This window comes from Erpetoichthys calabaricus, chromosome 1 (genome assembly GCF_900747795.2).
Source record: "Erpetoichthys calabaricus chromosome 1, fErpCal1.3, whole genome shotgun sequence".
Classification (NCBI taxonomy): domain Eukaryota; kingdom Metazoa; phylum Chordata; class Cladistia; order Polypteriformes; family Polypteridae; genus Erpetoichthys; species Erpetoichthys calabaricus.
The window spans coordinates 253,837,467-253,857,146 of record NC_041394.2 but is presented as its reverse complement, the minus strand read 5'-3'; the positions used below and the strand labels follow the sequence as shown (position 1 = coordinate 253,857,146).

General features: G+C 38.5%; 1 protein-coding gene across 2 annotated transcripts in view; it reads right to left on the bottom strand.

The window, feature by feature from the left end:
• Window positions 1–19,404, bottom strand: part of il15ra (interleukin 15 receptor subunit alpha) — a 60,663-nt gene extending 41,259 nt beyond the window's left edge. For both annotated transcript variants that reach the window (XM_051930980.1, XM_051930983.1), the window contains exons 1-2: window positions 18,820–19,404; window positions 2,048–2,227 (exon numbers count right to left, since the gene is read on the bottom strand). In XM_051930980.1, the coding sequence (XP_051786940.1) occupies window positions 2,048–2,227; window positions 18,820–18,880 (241 nt within the window). In that variant the 5' untranslated portion in view covers window positions 18,881–19,404. The remainder of the gene's footprint in view (window positions 1–2,047; window positions 2,228–18,819) is intronic.
• Window positions 19,405–19,680: the final 276 nt, after the last annotated feature.

Genomic DNA, 19,680 nt, shown 5'->3' with positions numbered 1-19,680 from the left:
AACAATCAACTGAAGCACCTGAACATACAAAAAAACCTACATCAGCTCCGGGTCTGAAATAAATGTGTTTTTTTTTTAAATATTAGCCTATTAAATGCTATTGTTCTCACCTGTTTAATGTGACTTCTGTTTCTGAAGTTCGCTGCAGATCATCTCTAGCACTTTGAGCTACTTTTTGTATGAACATGTGCTATATAAATAAATGTTGTTGTTGTTCTATGTCGGGGCTATACGATGTGACTTTGACCTTCACACAGGACTGCAGGCTCTCATGTGTGAGGCGGGAGCGATATTTGGACTTTATGAAGTTCATGCTTGAGAAAACTTGCTCACATAAGTATGTTGAGCCAAAGATGGACAGGACTCCAAATGCATATTTTTTCATGTTCATATATGTTTCGGGAGTGGCGCTCCATGTATTGAAAACAAGTTTGTCGGGTTTGGGGAGGTTTTCAATATCAGTCCATTTGTGCTCTTTAGCGAGAGTAGCCTTCTGACGGGCGACTTCTTCAAGATCCGCTGTCAGGCATTTGAACTTGGACACCCATAAATCTTTATCCGCTATGCGGCCAGTTCAATTTCTAGATCGGGCTTACTTACTCCTGTGAATGCGGATGTGTTCAGCAGGGATGGGTCGATGTCCAGGGAAGGAGAGAGTGTTTTTTTTCTTTCTGAACTCACTGAATCTTTCTCTAAATGCAGCTTGCATTGCAATAATTGTACGGTGGAAATAATCACAATTTATGTGAATGTTCACTGCTTTGAACTCTCTCAGGGAGGGGAAGTGAGAGAGTGTACCTTTCTGTACATCTCTGGCAAACACTGTCATCATGCGCTCAAACACCAAAACATTTAAAGTCAGAGAATAGATGCTCTTATATTTTTATGAACGATTCTTTCATGTATTCTCCGTCTGTGAACGGCTTACCCCTCCTTACGATCTCTTGAGCTGCCACAAAACTAGCAGCTGTAGTTGATTGTGGAGAAGTGATCCACTTTTTGAAAGTATGTTTGCTCTGTTCAGTTTTCCGTTGCAGTTCCGAAATTGCTCTCTTTCGCTCATCTTCACTTGGGTATTTTTCAGTGAATGCTGAGTGCTTGTTTCGAAAATGTCTTTCAACGTTACATTTTTTGTTGTTCGATAATTTATCGCCACATATTAAGCAAACCGGTAAGCCAGCGTCGTTGGCGGTGAAGGCAAATGCTTCTGTCCACGCAGAATTAAACTCTCTGTTCTCTTCTGGGATTTTTCATTTTTGGGATTTATTCATGGTTAGTGCAGGGGTCGCACACTCCAGAAGCCACCTGCAGGTAAAGGCGAGGGCTATAGACGTAGATGTGACGCATATTTTAGTTGACAAATTATAAATAAAAAATAAAAATTAGATGTTAAAGTGTATAACAGTAGTAGTAGTAAATAAACATTATATATATTACATATATTATATACAAATTAAATTAAGAAATTGCCGTTATTCATTTTCATGTTTTTTTTTTTTTTTTTTTGTCAAGGCCAAAAGGAGCCATTACAAGGAGGCTGAAGAGCCGCATGCGGCTCCAGAGCCGCGGGTTGCCGACCCCTGCTCTAGCATGTAGATGCACATTCCCCCAAAGTTGAAAAAAGAGATTTTTATTGATATACTTCAGCTTCTGTAATGTTGCTTTGTTGCAAAATGTGACAATCTTGTACAAGGTCACACCTATACTGCTGATTCAGCACAGACAAGTAGGCAGTGAGAGGAACAATCCAGTACCAGATGATACATTCCGAAGAACTGGTCATCACTGTTCTTAATGATACATACAGTTATACTGGTTGAAAATTTATTATTTTGTAAGTCTGAATACTTTGATGGTTCACATTACCTCATGATTCTATATTTAAGAAAAAAAAAGAATGTTTTGCACTATATGTAAAAATGTTTGTACAAAACAACAAAAAAAATACTTGAAAACTAGTTTACATAAATCTATACTGTTGGAGTGGGCAGAGAGATAGACAGTCAGGGACTCTGTTTAACATACGATATAAAACACATCCACTTACCAATACATATTAAGTTGGATTGTGTCCAAGATCCATTTTTCCCACATTTGATGAGATTAGATGTGCCAGCTTTTCGTACATGACCAGTACTGCAGCTGTAACGAAACTTTTCTCCAGCACTAAAACTCCGTTTTTCTGGTTCCTTTGTGTTATCTAGACTAGCAGGTTGTTTACAGGTATCTGCAGAATAAAAACAAGTTAGAAAATATATGCAAGGCATAACATTCAGGTGAATTTGGGGACTTCATTTATTGCTTTGAAAGTTGGAGCATTTTACATTTTTTTATTTTAAAGAGTGACTTATCACATTGTTATTCATTAAATATTTTAAAAATCAATGAGTCATATTCAAAAATAACAATGACAGAATGCAATTACACTTGTTAGCAGACTACATTAAATGCTTGAGAAGTACTTTATAATATTATATAGGTAAAAAAATAGCCTAAATAAGGTTACTGTTGGGTTATTGTTGGCTTCTTCGGACAATGATGTAAAGCTGGAGGTATTCCATAAAATGCACTTAGTGAGTAAGCCTTACTTGATTTGACAAGCCAGGCTTATTTCAGCCTGTTTGATTCCATCAAAAGAGGATAATGGCAAATTAATTGATAACTGAGGCAACTAAACATCATCTCTTAGCCTGCTCTGTTCCAGGTTAAAAATGAAGCTTAAGAGAGTAGATAATATCATATCTAGATAATGGTTAATAACTTCCCACTGTTCCTTGGCACAAACAAAAGGAAAAAAGAAAATATATTATAATAAAAATAGGTTATAAAGTCGCATTCTATGAAGTTAAAGTTGCTAATTACAGAAATCACCAATTCTATGTATGTAGCACAGAGATGATCATATTACTGTACAGTACTGTACAAAAAAATTATACAAACCAAAGCCTTCAACTATGGTGTGCTCCTTTCATTGAAAACCTTACTGAGGTGATAGCTCAAGTACTATGTACAGCATTTAAACCACCAGCACAAATAATAATTGCAAAGAAATCCCATAGCCATGTTTTGATATAGTATATGACATGAACATATTTGTATGTACTGTATATACTGTATAGTAATAAAGACTAACATATATATATGAAATAGATTCAATAGCACACCTTAAGAAATAATTGCATTCAACCCCTTTGTTATTCTATTAAATGTCCATACTGTTCTCTTTTCATTATTGAGATAGTAAAAAGATAAAATGTTTTTGTAACCGAGGATCAGCAAAATAAATACAGTAGATATATTATAAAAATTGGCATGTATGGTCTGGTAGTTGTATTGATGATTTGTATACAGATGTTGTGGTTTATTTTTAACACATAAAAAGTCACATTAACTTTCAACAACCCTGTGGTGTGGTGTGCTGTGCTCATTTCTTGATAATTCAATGGATGAGGTAACTCGGATTTCAAGCTAGGGATTTACACCAATGTAAAAAAATGCCGTAAAAAAAGAAATCACAATCCCCTTTACATTTTCTAAAGAAGAACCAGCGTTCTATGCAGTTAGTTGAAACCATACATGGCACATCAGCTCCCTGCACCAAATGCCTGACCACTCTGCAAATGGTTTGCAGCCATTTGCTTTTCCATGCATCTGGTGCATTTCTGTACAGCGATGGCACTGCAGAGAATCTTAAAATGGACTTGGTGTGTTAGAAAGTTTGTAAAGTATCCCTCGTGCTAAAGCTGTTTTCTTACTATAGTGTAGTAAAAAAGGAGCTTTTTTATTGCTGGTAAACTATGTAAAATGTATTTGTTCAAGGTTTTATCTGTGACATGACACAATATTCTTTAGGTTTTTCAAACATATTAATTCATTTAGTTAAAATATATTGCACTAATAGTTTGTGTACATTGATGTCAAACCTTCGACCACTTGACAGAAAGTCCAACACACTAAACTGTTGTATTGTAAGTAATTTGACAAAACTTCAATATCAATTAATCAAAATTATTTTTTTAAATTAATTTCTTTACTTTCGACTGTTTGACCTGAAGTCCAACGCACTAACCACACCTCTAATTTTTCATAGTGTTTGGATAAAAACACTATATATGTGTAATTGCTAAAAGTATAACATAAGGAAATGATAAATTTAAATTTGACATACAGATCCTGGGTCAAAATTGATTAAATATAGCATTGTCACTGGAGATGAGCATGCATGCAAAGTTTGAAGGAAATCTGTTTGGTAAAAGTGGGTTAAAAACTGATTGCAAAATTTGATCCAGACCAACAAAAAGGGCAAGTTGAATAAAACCATGTAATAATAAAAATAAATATACAGGGGTGGGCAAAAGCAGGTTTGCGGTTGTGAGTATGTGAGGCTGGCAATTTGAGCACTTATGAGATTATACCTTAGCGTACTATGCCATTGTGTCATTCTTTTGAATTAATAAAGTTAATAAAGCTATTGAGTTAATAAAGCTATTCCATACGAACAACTGTAAACCTACTTTTTCCCACCACTGTATATACACACAAACACTACTGTCTGAGTACATGCTAGAATGTCAGTCAGTCAGTCATCGTTTAATCCGCTATATCCTAACACAGGGTCACAGGGGTCTGCTGGAGCCAATCCCAGCCAACACAGGGCACAAGGCAGGAACAAATCCCGGGCAGGGTGCCAGCCCACCACAGGGCACACACATACACACACCAAGCACACACACTAGGGACAATTTCAGGACTGCCAGTGCTCCTAACCTGCATGTCTTTGGACTATGGGAGGAAACCGGAGCACCCAGAGGAAACCCACGCAGACATGCGAACCCAGGTCTCCTTACTGTGAGGCAACAGCGCTACCACTGCACCACTGTGCTGCCCATGCTAGAATGACTAAAAAGAAAAACTTCCAACTTGTTAGCATAAAGGAGACCCAGTATCGTTTCTTGACACACTTCTGCTGAATAATATGTTGGCTGAAAGTGTTAGTGTGACAAACAGAGAATGTGCAACATTGTTCATAATGGCACTCAGTTTTGTTTTCATTCTCTCCTTTATTACTCAGTGTCCTAAGAAAATAGAGTCTGCTCTGCTCTTTCTTATATAGCTGTGTTATAAGACCAGTCCAATCTATCATTAATGTGGACACCCAAGTACTTGTAGGTGTGTACCACCTCAACATCCACTTCCTGAATAGTAACCAGATATAGGGACTCTTTGGTACAGCAAAAGTCAGTAACCATTTCCTTGGTTTTGCTGATGATTAGTTGTAGACAACGCTCTTTGCACCAAGAAACAAAGTTCTCCACCTGACTCCTGTACTCTGTCTCTCTTCCCTTATCAATACATCCCAAACGTGCAGAGTAATCTGAGAACTCCTGCAAGTGATATGACATGGTGTTACATTTTAAGTCTGAGGTGTAAACAGAAAATGAGAAAGGACAGTTCCTTGTGGTACTCCAGTGTTGCTCACATCCATATCATAGACACAGTTCTCGAGCCTCACAAACTATGATTAGCCCAACAGGGAGTCCATGATCCAGGGCACCATAGGCTCATCAACCTGCATATCTCTGAACTTACCCCTTAACAGAGATGTCTGGATGGTACTGAAGGCACTGGAGAAATACAAAAATATAATTCTCACAGTGCTGCCAGCTTTTTAAAGCAAACAGATTATCACATCCTCCACTCTAATCTTTGTCCGATAGGCAGACTGCAGTGAGTCCAGATAGTCTACTACTGGAGGACTCATATAGTTTACATAGGGTTATTACTGTAACTTGTATAGAGTGCAACAGAATTCTTACTTGCATGTCCTAATCAATATGTAATATTTATTGATTATTACAAAGTTGTCCAAATCATGTTTCTTCCATCTTAAAAACGTTAGGAAATTAAGGCGCTTTCTAAATGAACAGGATTCTGAGATATTAATTCGTGCATTTATTTCTAGTAGGATTGACTACTGCAATGCGGTGTTCACTGGATGTTCAAACTGTTCTCTATATAGCCTCCAGTTAATCCAAAATGCGGCTGCAAGAATTATTACAAGAAAAAGAAAATATGAACACATAACTCCAGTTCTTAAATCCTTACACTGGCTCCCGGTTAAGTTTAGGGCAGATTTCAAAATCCTCCTTTTAACATACAGTATAAAGCATTAAATGGCCAAGGTCCGGCTTACTTGTCTGAACTTATCATGACTTACAAACCAGAAGTGTACATTAAGATCTCAAGATGCCGGTCTGCTTATGGTTCCAAGGATTAATAAAATAACAATGGGAGGTCGAGCTTTTAGTTACAGGGCCCCTAAACTGTGGAATGGTCTCCCTGCTACTATAAGAGATGCCCCTTTGGTCTCAGCTTGTAAATCCCGGCTGACGACTCACTACTTCAGTTTAGCATATCCTGACTAGAGCTGCTGATTAATTGTACAGACTGCATCTCTGCTGTTAGTCCATCCATCCATCCATTTTCCAACCCGTTGAATCCTAACACAGGGTCACGGGGGTCTGCTGGAGCCAATCCCAACCAACACAGGGCACAAGGCAGGAACCAATCCTGGGCAGGGTGCCAACCCACCGCAGGACACACACAAACACACCCACACACCAAGCACACACTAGGGCCAATTTTAGAAATGCCAATCCACCTAACCTGCATGTCTTTGGACTGTGGGAGGAAACCGGAGCGCCCGGAGGAAACCCACGCAGACACGGGGAGAACATGCAAACTCCACGCAGGGTCTGTTGTTAGTCATTAGCACTAAAACATAAGTAACATGACAGTTATAATTGGATACTAACCCTCACCTATTCTGTTTCTCTTCTCGGTACTCAAATGTGGCACTTGGTGCCATGGCCCACCTGTCAAGTTGTTTTGCCTGCATAAGGTAAAGTCATCCCTGATGGGGGATCGCAGGAATCGTGGGAAAGAGGGGTCCTTTCATCGGATTGGCTGGCCCAGCACTGTTTCAGCCGCGGAATGGCCAAATGGGGGAGGTCGCTTGATGGATGAGGTCTCCAAGACTCTATATATATCCAAATCTTATTATGTGATATCATCTACTGTTAAATTCTGCTCTGTACTTCTAAAATTTTTATTTTTATACTGTATTGAGGATTTGTTCTATTCTGTGTATTGTATTGTATTGTATTGTATTGTATTGTATTGACCCCCTTCTTTTGACACCCACTGCATGCCCAACCTATCTGGAAAGGGATCTCTCTTTGAACTGCCTTTCCCAAGGTTTCTTCCATTTTTCCCTACAAGGTTTTTTTGGGAGTTTTTCCTTATTTTCTTAGAGAGTCAAGGCTGGGGGGTTGTCAAGAGGCAGGGCCTGTTAAAGCCCATTGCGGCACTTCTTGTGTGATAAATTGTATTGTATTGTATTGTAATATGTTGCTACTCTCTGGCACCATGATTAATGAATATACTGTAGCTACATTATCTGGAAACTTCTGTCTTCCTTATCTAAAAAAAAATCACAGAACATATCTGTCATCAACAGGCAAAGAGACTGCGTTTTATCAGTTTAACTAAAGACAAGTGATGTTCTACCTTCCAACTTCAACTCATCCACTTAAGATTCTGCTCAGATTTTTGGGAAAAATGCAAGGTCACTGTTGATTTATTAATTGGTCTGAAAAATGGTATTAAAGATAACCTGTATTTTTTCATGAACATATAAAGCAAAAATAAACATATTAAAAGTGTACTATGTTGCTCCAATTGCAATTTGAACATAAATATGCCTTTTGTGGATGGCCAAGTTACACCTTTTATATTCTTTCCTAAAAGTAAAGTGCATTCAAGCAAATCCAAGTCATTCTCTTCATCAGTAAATGAAGGGAAAAGCAGATATTCAAAAGCTCAGATGCACTTTAATGTATTTCACTATTTTGCACTAATTTTATTTTCAGCTGTGCTTATTTAACAATATTTTAGTAAAAAATACATGTTTTGGATATCACAAGCATACGGCTGGATAAATGACATGTCTTGCTTCATGAGTAATTTTAGAGTTTTGATTTACATTTCAATATTGTTTATTGCTGTTCAATTTTGGTCCCTGCTAGTCCCCACTAAAGAATGTTGTATGAGAAAGGTTGGTATTTCTGCTCTCCACAAACGCAAGACATTACATTTTTTTCTTAACCATCACTACAAACAACTGATCAAAAATATTTTTTGTTGTAGTATTCCAGTAAATGCAATTAGTTTAACTAACCTAGGCTTTTCAGATATTTGCAGATTGCACATTTCTGTTTCTTCCCTTCTGTAAAAATAAAATCACTGACGGTGGTAAGAAACACTACTTTATCTTGAGATGCCTTAAAAGAAAAATCTGTATGTCTAATCACAGCAGGCATTTATTTTTTTTATATTGTTACATTCTTAGACTATGCTTTTCATAAGTGTGTTGTGTGTTCAATATGGGCACATTCTTGGCTTGTTTTCCACTCCCTACAACTATAAAATTAGCCTAAATGGCTGCAGTACATGGATGGATATATTTTTGGCCATTGTTTTACTTATTCCTTGTGGGTTTTTTTTTTCATTTTAACAATTGACTATTTCCATTTATTTTCCTTTTTCACATTTCTTTGTCTTCCAGCTCTCAGTTTCACTTATCTAAATAATGCATTCAGTCTCTAGCACCCTCTTGAATGATGCCAAATCCTCTGTGCTCACCAATAGGGAAGTAAATACAACCTCAAATCCAACAAAGCTGGAATGCTGTGTAAAATGTTAAAACGGAATGCAATGATTTGCAAATCTCATAAACCTATATTTTATTCACAATTGAACACAGAAAACGCATCAAATGTTGAAAGTGAGAAAATGTACCATTTTAAGAAAAAAATAAGGTCATTTTCAATTTGATGGCACCAACATGTCTCAAAAAAGTTGGGACAGGGCCATGTTTATCACTGTGTAGCAGCGACTCTTCTTTTAACAACAATTCGTAAATGTCTGGGAACTGAGGAGACAAGTTCTTGGACTTTTGGGACAGGAATGTTGTTCCATCCTTGTCTGATATAGGATTCTAGCTGCTCAACAGTCCTGGATGTTCTTTGTTGTATTTTTAATTTCATGATGCACCAAATGTTTTTAATTGGTGAAAGGTCTGGACTGCAGGCAGGCCAATTCAGTACCCGGACTCTTCTACAATGAAGCCATGCTATTGTAATAGATGCAATATGCAGTTTAGCATTGTCTTTCTTGCGCACAGCGAATTCTCCAGATTCTTTGAATCTTGTGATGATATTATATACTGTAGATGATGAGATATTGAAAGTCCTCGCAATTTTAATGTTGAGAAACATTATTCTGAAATTGTATCCACAATTTATAGACACAGTTTTTTGCAGATTGGTGAACCGCTGCCCATCTTTACTTCTGAGAGAATCTGCCTCTCTAAGATGCTCTTTTTATACAGATCATGTTACTGACCTGTTGCCAATTAACTTAATTAGTTGCAAAATGTTTCTCCAGCTGTTTCTTTTTAGTACCATTTACTTTCCAGCCTTTTGTTGCCCCCGTCCCCATCTTCTAGAGATGTGTTGCTGCCATCAAATTCAAAATGAGCTAATATTTTTCATGAAATGTCTCACTTTCAACCATTTGATGTGTTTCTATGTAATACTGTGAATAAAATACAGTTCTATAAGATTTGCAAATCATTGCATTCTGTTTTCATATACATTTTACACAGCGTCACAACTTTTTTGGAATTAGGGTTGTATTAGGAGAAGTTAAGGTGCCTTCTAAAATGGGACAAGGAGATTGTTAATAAACAACAAAAAGCATCTAATATGTCACAACTTATTTCAATAACTTTTATGAAATATCATAACATTACCAATAACTACAAATATAAATAAAAATCAAATATTGCAGCTTTTTAGATAGTTCACATAGTAAAAACGTCTTTAGCCTGGAAATGGTACCATGAAACTTCAATTTCTGTTAACTGGGTTTAGAATGTTGAAAGTTCACTTCAAACATTGTTAATGCTGTCTTTGTTCCATATTTTATTCTGTAAATTTAAACAGGAAGATTAAATGCTTCTATAGCTTGTCTATATAATACAGCATTAGACATTTGGGATGGATGTAGTCTATGTTAATTTATGAGCATCTGGGTAAGAATGCATCCTACTCGTACATAATATTTCAGAGCATCATCTTATTAAAAAAAAAACAAAAAAACACCCAAGTGCATATGGCAGGAGGCAGCAGTGAGTAACATAGCAGTTCATCACGTTGTACTCTCACTATAATGCTGCTGGAATTACTTATAGCAAACCCACATGACTGTGTAGGAAAAGCTCAAATTCCACACTAAGGAGATCTCTACTGGAAATCTAACAGGAAATTTAATTAGTGATGCTACCTGAGATGCCACAATACTGTACCCCTAAAATATTATCAGTAATTTGTGATATATAAATATCTCTTCAGAAGTAAATTCAAAGCAAACAGCCTCCAAGTACACTGCAAAAATCTCACAAGCGTACACCTGCTGTTCAACAGTGCAAGCTTTGAAAAATTAACAATTAAAGAGGATCCATGTGTGTGTGAGGTAATTTAAAATACTTAAAATAATTTTACTAAAATGTTTTTACTCATCAATTAACAAAATAAGCAGAATCTAGGCCCACATATATACTAAATCAAATAAATATTGGCATCCCTAGCATCAAGGGGAACTCTAATCACACAGGTGGAAACCTACACTTTTAATATCTATTCATGAACTGACCCAGCTTTCTAAAGAATCACTTGCTGCCAGAGTCAATCCTAGCATTATTAACTGTAACACAGCAGTCAACCCTGGACAGGGTGTCAGTTAAGTACAGAGCATACTCACTTAAACTGGTCCAGTTTAGAGCAACCAGTTAACAAGAAGCACAATGCCTTGGGAAGCCAAACGTACCAGAAGTAGCTGAAGAAAATCCATATGAACACGGGGAGGATATGCAAAGCCCTTGCTGTTATGGCCTCCCTGACAATCCAATCCTGTTCCCCATTATAATTAATAATAATTGTGTCACTGTGGCCAACCCTAAATAATGAACATTTTCAAAGTTGCTTATCCAGTTCAAGTTTGTGCAGAATAACTGTCTATCCCGGCAGCGCTGGGTATAAGGAGGGAAAGAACCTTAAATGGGGCATCTGTTTATCATAGGGCAAAATCACGTACACCAGGCCAGTCCATGGTTAGCAATTAACCTAACATGCATATCTTTGAAACATGGGCTGAAAGTTTGAGAGCCCAGGGCAAAACTAGCACAAATTACATGTGAATGTGCAAATTCTACACAGGCAGTGTTGAGGAACACAACAATGAAGCAACAAAGCAGCTGCACTACCACTGCCTCTCCATCCATCCATCCATCCATCCATCCATCCATCCATCCATCCATCTTCCAAACCATATCATAAGAATCCATTGTGAATCCATCACAATATCATAAGAAGCTGGAACCTATCCCAGCAAGTATAGGGCACAAGGCAGGTACAATCCTTGGGACACAATACCAGCCCTTTGCATGGCAAACACACTCATGCAAATGCATATAAACACTAGGGCCAAAAAAATTATAAATTCATAAGCATTTTAACCCTTTATATGATTTTTCCATACACAATGATACTGGACAGCAAAGCATGTTTAATACATTTATGATGTTTGAAATCAATATATTTTTTAAAGTTGCAATGATGTCAGCAAAAAAAAAAAAAAGATTCACATCTGTTTACAAACACACAAACATACACACACACAATTACAATTTATTAAGAAATAACCTGAAACAAACTTATTTTCCTCTTATATAATCCTGTTAACATGTGTGGAAGAATATATGCTCAATTTGTATGTCAATTTAGGGTTTGTATTCTGCTCTGTTAACTCGTTTTGAAAATATATGTTGTTGTTTAACAATACATAATGAACGGGTTTCATGTATATTAAATTGTTATTTTCTTTAAGTTGTAACCAGATCTGTATCTTTTTTGGTACTTTGGCGTTTCAAGAACAGAGAGTTACTGATAAAACAATTAATGATTTATGTAAGCAATAAAACTGATACATTTTTACATTTATAGTAAGAGTAGGGGAGCATTTTCAAGCTATAAAGACTGAAGAATGATTTAACTGGGATTCAGAACTTTAATGTAAAGTTCTGGATAAACATTAATTCTAATAAAGACCTCCTTTTTTAAAATTAAAATACTGTGGCTTATTTTCTTGCAAACATGAATTCTAACCCAGACTAAGGAAAAATTTCCCCTCCTTGAAGAAAGATATTTTCCAAATACAAAATTATGAAAAAACAAAAACAACTAACTGGCTTCTGTTTCTTTTGCCTCTTTTATAACACTACTAGACATTAAGCCCGTTACAATAACGGGCGCTAGAATAGTAGTGCATAAACATTAGTAGGAACAGTCTATATTAAATGGTAAAGGACCGTCTATTTTTTGTTACAGTAATACTGGCTTGTATGTGGCTGTAATATGCGTCACTGTATTGTGTGCCTTTAATTTTCTCTCACAGTAATACGTCTCTCCAGCAAGTATTTTAATCTGTGCTGGCGTGCAGCTGATTATTGTATGTATGGCGTCTCCCCAGGAACAGATTTTATGTGCGCAAAAATAAATCTACTTTTAAAAGTTATCCTATTGTAATATCATGAAAATTCGTATATTTACGAAAACACTTTACACTTTACCGGGCCAAGTTTGTTAATTGCAAATCTGACATCCTCAGAGTGAACACTTGCACAACAACAAACACTAATCCCACCTCTTTGGGGAAGCTGGTATCCGCATCTCAGTACCCGACTGGAGTTTTCGTGTGTTATGTTTTAGGTCTTACCTCATTTACTGAAATCTGATTGGATCGGCCGCGCGATATTTTATAGGTCCCGCCCTCTCTGTCTTGTGTGACGCGTCAGGCGGCCTTTGAAGCATCACACCGTGCACCGCGCATGCGCACTTTACCAGAAGACACTCACACGGACACATGGACAGACACAGGGATTTTATTAAAGAGGATATTATTAAATGAGAGTCGCAGTCAGGGCGGCTGATGGAACGGTCCTTACGGATGACACTGCAGTTGTGACCCGCAGGGCTAGCTACTTTGAGCAGTTGTTCAAAGCTGATCCTCCAGCTAGGACATTGGATATCTCTTGGTCCACAGTTCTTGAGGCTGATCCTCCAATTAGCTGTGAACCACCCAATCTCACCGAGATTGCACAGGTGGTGAACCAGCTGAGGGGAAGAAAGGCTGCAGGGATCTGTGGTATCTGGGGTGAACTTCTCCAGGCAGGTGGTAAGGCTGTCCTCCTGGCATTGCAAGCTATCTTTGCTTTCATTTGGCAGACTGGCATCATCCCAACTGACTGGAAAACAGGAATTGTCATCCCTCTCTGGAAAGGGAAGGGTGATAGCCTGGATTGCAGCAACTACAGGGGGATAACACTGCTCTCGGTGCCGGGTAAGGTCCTTACCAGGGTCGTCCTCAATAGGATCCGTGATCACTTGCTCACCTACCAGCGACCAGAACAGTCTGGCTTTACGCCTAAGAACTCTACATTCGACCGCATCCTAGCACTGAGGGTTCTCATGGAGTGCAAACGTGAATATTGGCAAGAGTTTCTTTGCAGCCTTTGTCGATTTTCGTAAAGTGTTCGACACAGTTGATCGAGCTGCCCTGTGGGACATCCTAAGAGTTCGTGGAATCCCCTCGAGGTTGCTGGATATCATGACCGGCCTGTACACTGGTACTGTGAGTGCTGTGCAGAGTGGAGGCAGGACCTCAGTGTTTTTCCCAATTGATTCTGGGGTTCATCAGGGGTGTGTTCTTGCTCCTACTCTGTTCAATGCTTGTATGGACTGGGTGTTGGGCAAGGTCGTGGGGTCCAGCAGCTGTGGGGCATCTGTTGGTGAAGAAACATTCACAGATCTTGACTTTGCTGACGATGCTGTGATCTTCGCGGAGTCAATAGAGGCTCTGATTGGGGCACTCGAGTTTGGGCTTGTGAGTGTCCTGGATAAAAACCAAGATCCTGGCCTTTAATGACCTCTTGGGCACAGCCATCAGCAGTGTGTCTGTTTGGGGAGAAGTGTTGACCTTGTTGAGAGGTTTACTTACCTTGGCAGTGACATTCATGTCTCTGGTGACTCTTCCTATGAAGTCAGTAGACGGATTGGGAGAGCATGGGGGGGTTCATAAGGTCACTGGAAAGGGGTGTGTGGTGCTCCCGATATCTATGCAAAAGGACGAAGGTCCAAGTCTTTAGAGTCCTGGTGCTTTCTGTCTTGCTATATGGTTGCGAGACATGGACGCTATCCAGTGACCTGAGATGAAGGCAGTACTACTTTGGTACTGCGTCTCTCCGGAAAATTCTTGGGTACCGTTGGTTTGACTTTGTGTCGAATGAGCGGTTGCTCATGGAGTCCCGAATGAGGCACATTACCTGCATTGTGAGGGAGCATCAGTTACTGCACTACGGCCATGTGGCGCGTTTCCCCGCGGGTGATCCAACTCGTAAGATCCTCATTGTTAGGGACCCGAGTGGCTGGACCAGGCCAAGGGGTCGCCCACGTAACACCTGGCTACTGCAGATAGAGGGTCATTTCCGGAGGATGGGACTGGACCGCATGTCTGCCTGGGAGGTTGCCAAATGGGATCCTGAGTTGTTTCGTTGTGTAGTGGGTGCGGCAGCGCACTGTACCAGTGCATGCTCCCCAACTTGACTTGACTTGATTATTAAATGTGCTTAATGAAATTCAGGGTGGTGGGTTCCCTGAATCTACCCCAGCAGCACTGAGCACAAAGCAAGAATCAGTCCTGGATGAAACAACAATCCCTTGCAAGACACCCAAACGCACAATATGAAATAGTGAATTAAGCTAAATCAAACCTGTTTAGGAATATTGGAGGAATACCAGACTATTAAGAAGCAAACCATTGTAGACAAACTTTACATGGGATTCAAACCCAGCACATTGGATCCATGAAACAGTAGTATTAACCACTGTTCCACCCTGCCACACTTTGCCTCTTTTATGCTATGTTCTATTGACTTATTATTCCCACCATGTTCTTTCAGAATGTAATATTTACTTATTAGACACTTTTTACTGCACATTACAATACAAAGTCCACAATACAAAAAAATGAAGGACTTTTTAAAACTTGCAAATCATACTATATGTCACTGTGTTAATCACATAACATGCTTAGAATTTACAAAGTGTAGAGAATACTATGCTCCATGTCACTGCTCACTGACTTTCTCCTTAAAAGGATTAAAGGTTTAACTTTAACAAATCTGTTTCTAATGTTTTTGAGAAAATTATTTCCATTTACTTTTTTCCTCCACATTTTGGAGATAAAGTGGCATTCCAGAGTCCCAGACTGAAATGGAAAGTATGAAAAGTGTTTCTCTTTCATTATGACTATGACTTTAACTTGACATTTTATTAAGGCAGAAATCCTCCTGAGGCTTCTACCGACTGACTAAAAAACATTTAAACGGTGAGTAAGTTTTAAGGGTTCTTTAACATATTTTAACAAATTAAAGGACAGAATTGGTTGTTCTCCTATAGGCCCTTTGAGGGGGGAGTCGGCCAGTTCATCACATTGTGACCCAGACAGCCAAAGAGGGTCTAACTTGGGTTACCAACCATTTGTAAATTTACAGATAGGCTTCAATTTTGACTTTTTTTACAGACTGTTTGTAATTCTGTAAAAAATTTGACGGATCATAAAAAAATTTACGCTGCAGACAGCTGCAATAGAATTAAACAATAACAAAGCTATGTACTCTACATAACTTTGTCTCTATGTCATACACAGACACTGTTGGTCATTTTATTTGTATGTGCCTGTAAACAAATATCAGAACAACCCACACCCAACCAAAATGTAAGTCTTATGTGCTTACTACTTACATGATAACAAATCGGACAATGAACAAAAACAAAGTTAATGCAATGGCTTGGACTAAAGAGCTAGAGTTTATCCAGTGGTTACAAACAATTAAAGAAAAATGCAAAAATGCATACAATCTGAGGTGCAAAAATACTTTTCCAGTTGCTTATAGTGATTTTCTACCAGGCTGCAAATATATGAAAGATTTACTGTTTTATTTTGTTTTTATGTTGTTAATCAACTAGTTTAAATTGTATGCAGCTTGCCTGTAAGTTTAAATTGTTCAGAAATCATAATACAAAATACTACTTAAAAGAATCATCACACAGGCACAGTTATTACAATTTGGCTAATTTCATACTTTAGTGCCATGCTGCTGCGGTGCTTGCCAGTGTCAATGAACTCTCAATATTTCCAGTAGCTCACTGGCTTAAAGGAAGAACTGCTTATTGTTGTAGCAGTAGAGGGAATTCTTATGCAACATTTTCTTTTATCGCTAAAGCTACTCATTTGCAGGATAGAATGTCAGCTCATTCTGTTGATGACTTATCCTTGCAATTTGTCAGTGGCATTATACAATTTTGCATTGTTTAATAACAGCCAATCATTGGGCTGAATGTTCATCACTAGTTTTTATTTGAGTACTGGATACTATATCTTGTGCAATATGCACACACGATAGTTCCCTCAAAATTATAATTTATCATGTTTTGAGTTTTAAATTGTGCCTTTACTTTTGTTTGGTCTTTGAAAATTACTGGGAATCACTGAGCTATTGGGTATGTTGGCAGACTACAGGGACTGTTGCTTTAAGAGTTGCAGTAAAAAATTGAGTGTGTCAGTAAAAATACCAAACTTCAAGAAGTGTTGTCAGTGAAAAACTAAATTTAAAGTTGGCTCACCTGAGTCTCCATGATAATGAGATTTTTAACACTCATTTGGTAATTATTTTCAGTTATTTTGTCATGAACTATTAACAAAATAAAGTATGGTAGACTGGGGATAGATGTTATATAGGGTGTATTGTTACAGTAAGTTCTGAAGGTTTTCTATCCTTTAAGATACAAATAAAATGTTTTTTTATGTTTTGGTAGACAATTTTATAGCAGGATTAACTGTAAAATTCAATGTCATGAAGCAGATGGCTAAAACATTTGATTTCTTGTGCAAATATCTCACCATGTCTGAAGGTGATTAGATAGGAAAAGCAATATTCTGGTGGCTCTAATGATGAGGATTTTGCAACAGAAATGTAACATTTACACTCAGTACATAAGGCAAATTTTGGAAATGAGTTAAAATTGTCAGCTCTGTTGAACATACTAACAGAATATCGACTTGGTGACCTATTTACAAATATTTGAGCCAGCTTACGCATACTTTTATAGCTTCTGCACAGAGTCTATTTAGTAAACTCAAACGGATTCATTTTTTAAAGCCTGCAACTTCTCAGGAATCTCTTGTGCATTCGGCCAGGCAGGATATGGAGTCAAACCTGGTGAGGACATTTTTCAAAAAAAAAGTCAAGGAAAGTTGATTTTTAGGCAAATAATATGTAGTATAAATAAAATGTTCAAATGTATTTCTTTCACCTGACCTGCACTGTAACACATAAAGATATTCAAGTATGCATTCTTTCTCTCTATCCTCTCTTTTCACTGTATTAAAATGTAGGACTTAAGTAAAGTGCCATGAGGCCTCAAATGCAGAAAACCAATAAAGTGCTCCATTCCACCAGTCACTGACTCTAGATACTTTTTTGACCTTATGTTTAAAACATAATGCCTAATGGAGCAGAAAAGGTGCCCTGAAAACATTATGTAGGCTATTCTTTCTCTCTGTCCTCTCTTTTCACTTTATTAAAATGAGGACTGAGTACAGTGCCATAAGACCTCAAATGCAGAAAACCAATATAGTGCTCCATTCCACTTGTCACTCACTCACTACACTTTTTTGACCATATGCTTAAAACATAATGGCTAACAGAGCGGAAAAGGTGCACTGAAAACATTTTTCCACCACCTCATGAAATTCTCCTTTGAGGCCAGTTCCCCTCAAGCACACTATAGAGCAATATATTCTATATTATTTTATAACTGTTATTAATTCAATGCCCATCCAGTTCCAGAACCACAACAAGCAGGCCGTTCCAGCTCAAAGGGGATGAAGGGTTCAAAACTGGCAGTGATCAGCGCGGATAAACGCACGCACTGGGCTCGTGTTGCCAATGAATCTAATATGACTCCGTGCGCGTCCGAGGCCTTCCTGACACCACCTGGTAACCAAATCATGAATCGAACACATGTGCCCGAAGGTGTGAGGTAGAAACGTCAATGACTGCGCCACTCTTGATTCATGAAGTATATAAAACTGGCCCTCTGCCTCTCATTTGAAGGCTGCGCTAAAACAATGGGGGTGTCCAGACCAACTGACAAAGACTCGCACTTCTACAACTGCCCTTTGGCATTAACATCTTTAAAAGAAATATGCAAGAAGTATCATAGAACCAAAAGGCTGTCATTTATTTTATTTTTTTTTTCACGTTGCTTCAACGGCTCCTAGAGCTTCTTGTGAAACTGCGAGCTTCCGCGTTATCACTTGAACAAAGTTGTCCAAAATTAGCACTTCGAGGTAGCATGCGCTGCTCAAGCCCCTCCATACCGGACTACCGAGGAAACAAACGAGCTCGGAGCCGCCGCGGGTTTGTTTGCTGCAGGACTGCAGTTCAACGCTTCTTTACCTTCGGACAAAGCAAGTCGGACTAGGAGCGCAGAGGAGTGAAATTCTCATCTCATTTACATTTGGTAAGAGTAGATTTAAAAAAAAAGACGCGTAGAAGGAGTGCACTTTACTTACTGTCAGTCCAAGCTGGGTTGAGAGAAAGGAGCAGCGTGAGTAGCACTGTGCCGTACCTCATGGCTACGCAGAGACGGCGGCCACACAAACACTCGTATAGCGAGAGGGACGCCGCCGCATTCGGTACTATTCTTAAGCAGGCTCAGTCAAAGAGTGCAAAAGCGAAAGGTTTTCAGATGGGGTGTCGCGTACGCTGTAATAGTTTCGCTTTCGCTTTTAGGATTTATTTACGGTAAGACCCTTTAACGTGGCATGCTTTCATTGACAGTTGGATGAAACAGTGGCTTTTCATCTCTGCCACGCGAGGAGCAACACCCGGTTATAAGTGAGCAGAGAAATGCATTAGAAGAGGTTAGCCATTTACGGTTACATTGTAATAGCGAGAGGTCTTCACGCCAGACACAAATATACAGCTGTTAACAAAATCAAGATGAGCAGTACGTTTAAATTTACTATAACGGTGCAGCCACCAATGAATAAGTCGATGTCACTGAAACCACATTATCTTCTCACAAGTGATGTTGTGTAGTATTGGAGCACCACAGGGAACTGTCTTGTCTCCGTTCCTGTTTACCTTCTGCACAACGGACTAACAGTATAGTACCATCAGAGAAAGTTTAAAAAAAAGAAAGTTAGAAGTTTGAGTACAAGAGGCTTGTGAAAGAATTTGTCTTGTGGTGCAATAAGAACCACCTTCTACTTAAAATCAGAAGCACAAAGGAGCAGGTGGTGGATTTCAGACGTGCCAAAGAACCTCTGAAAGCACTCACCATTCAGGGGGAGACCGTGGAATTGGTGCAAGTACCTAAGGGTTCACATAAACCGCAAACTGGACTGGTCTGAGAACACAGTGGTACTGTG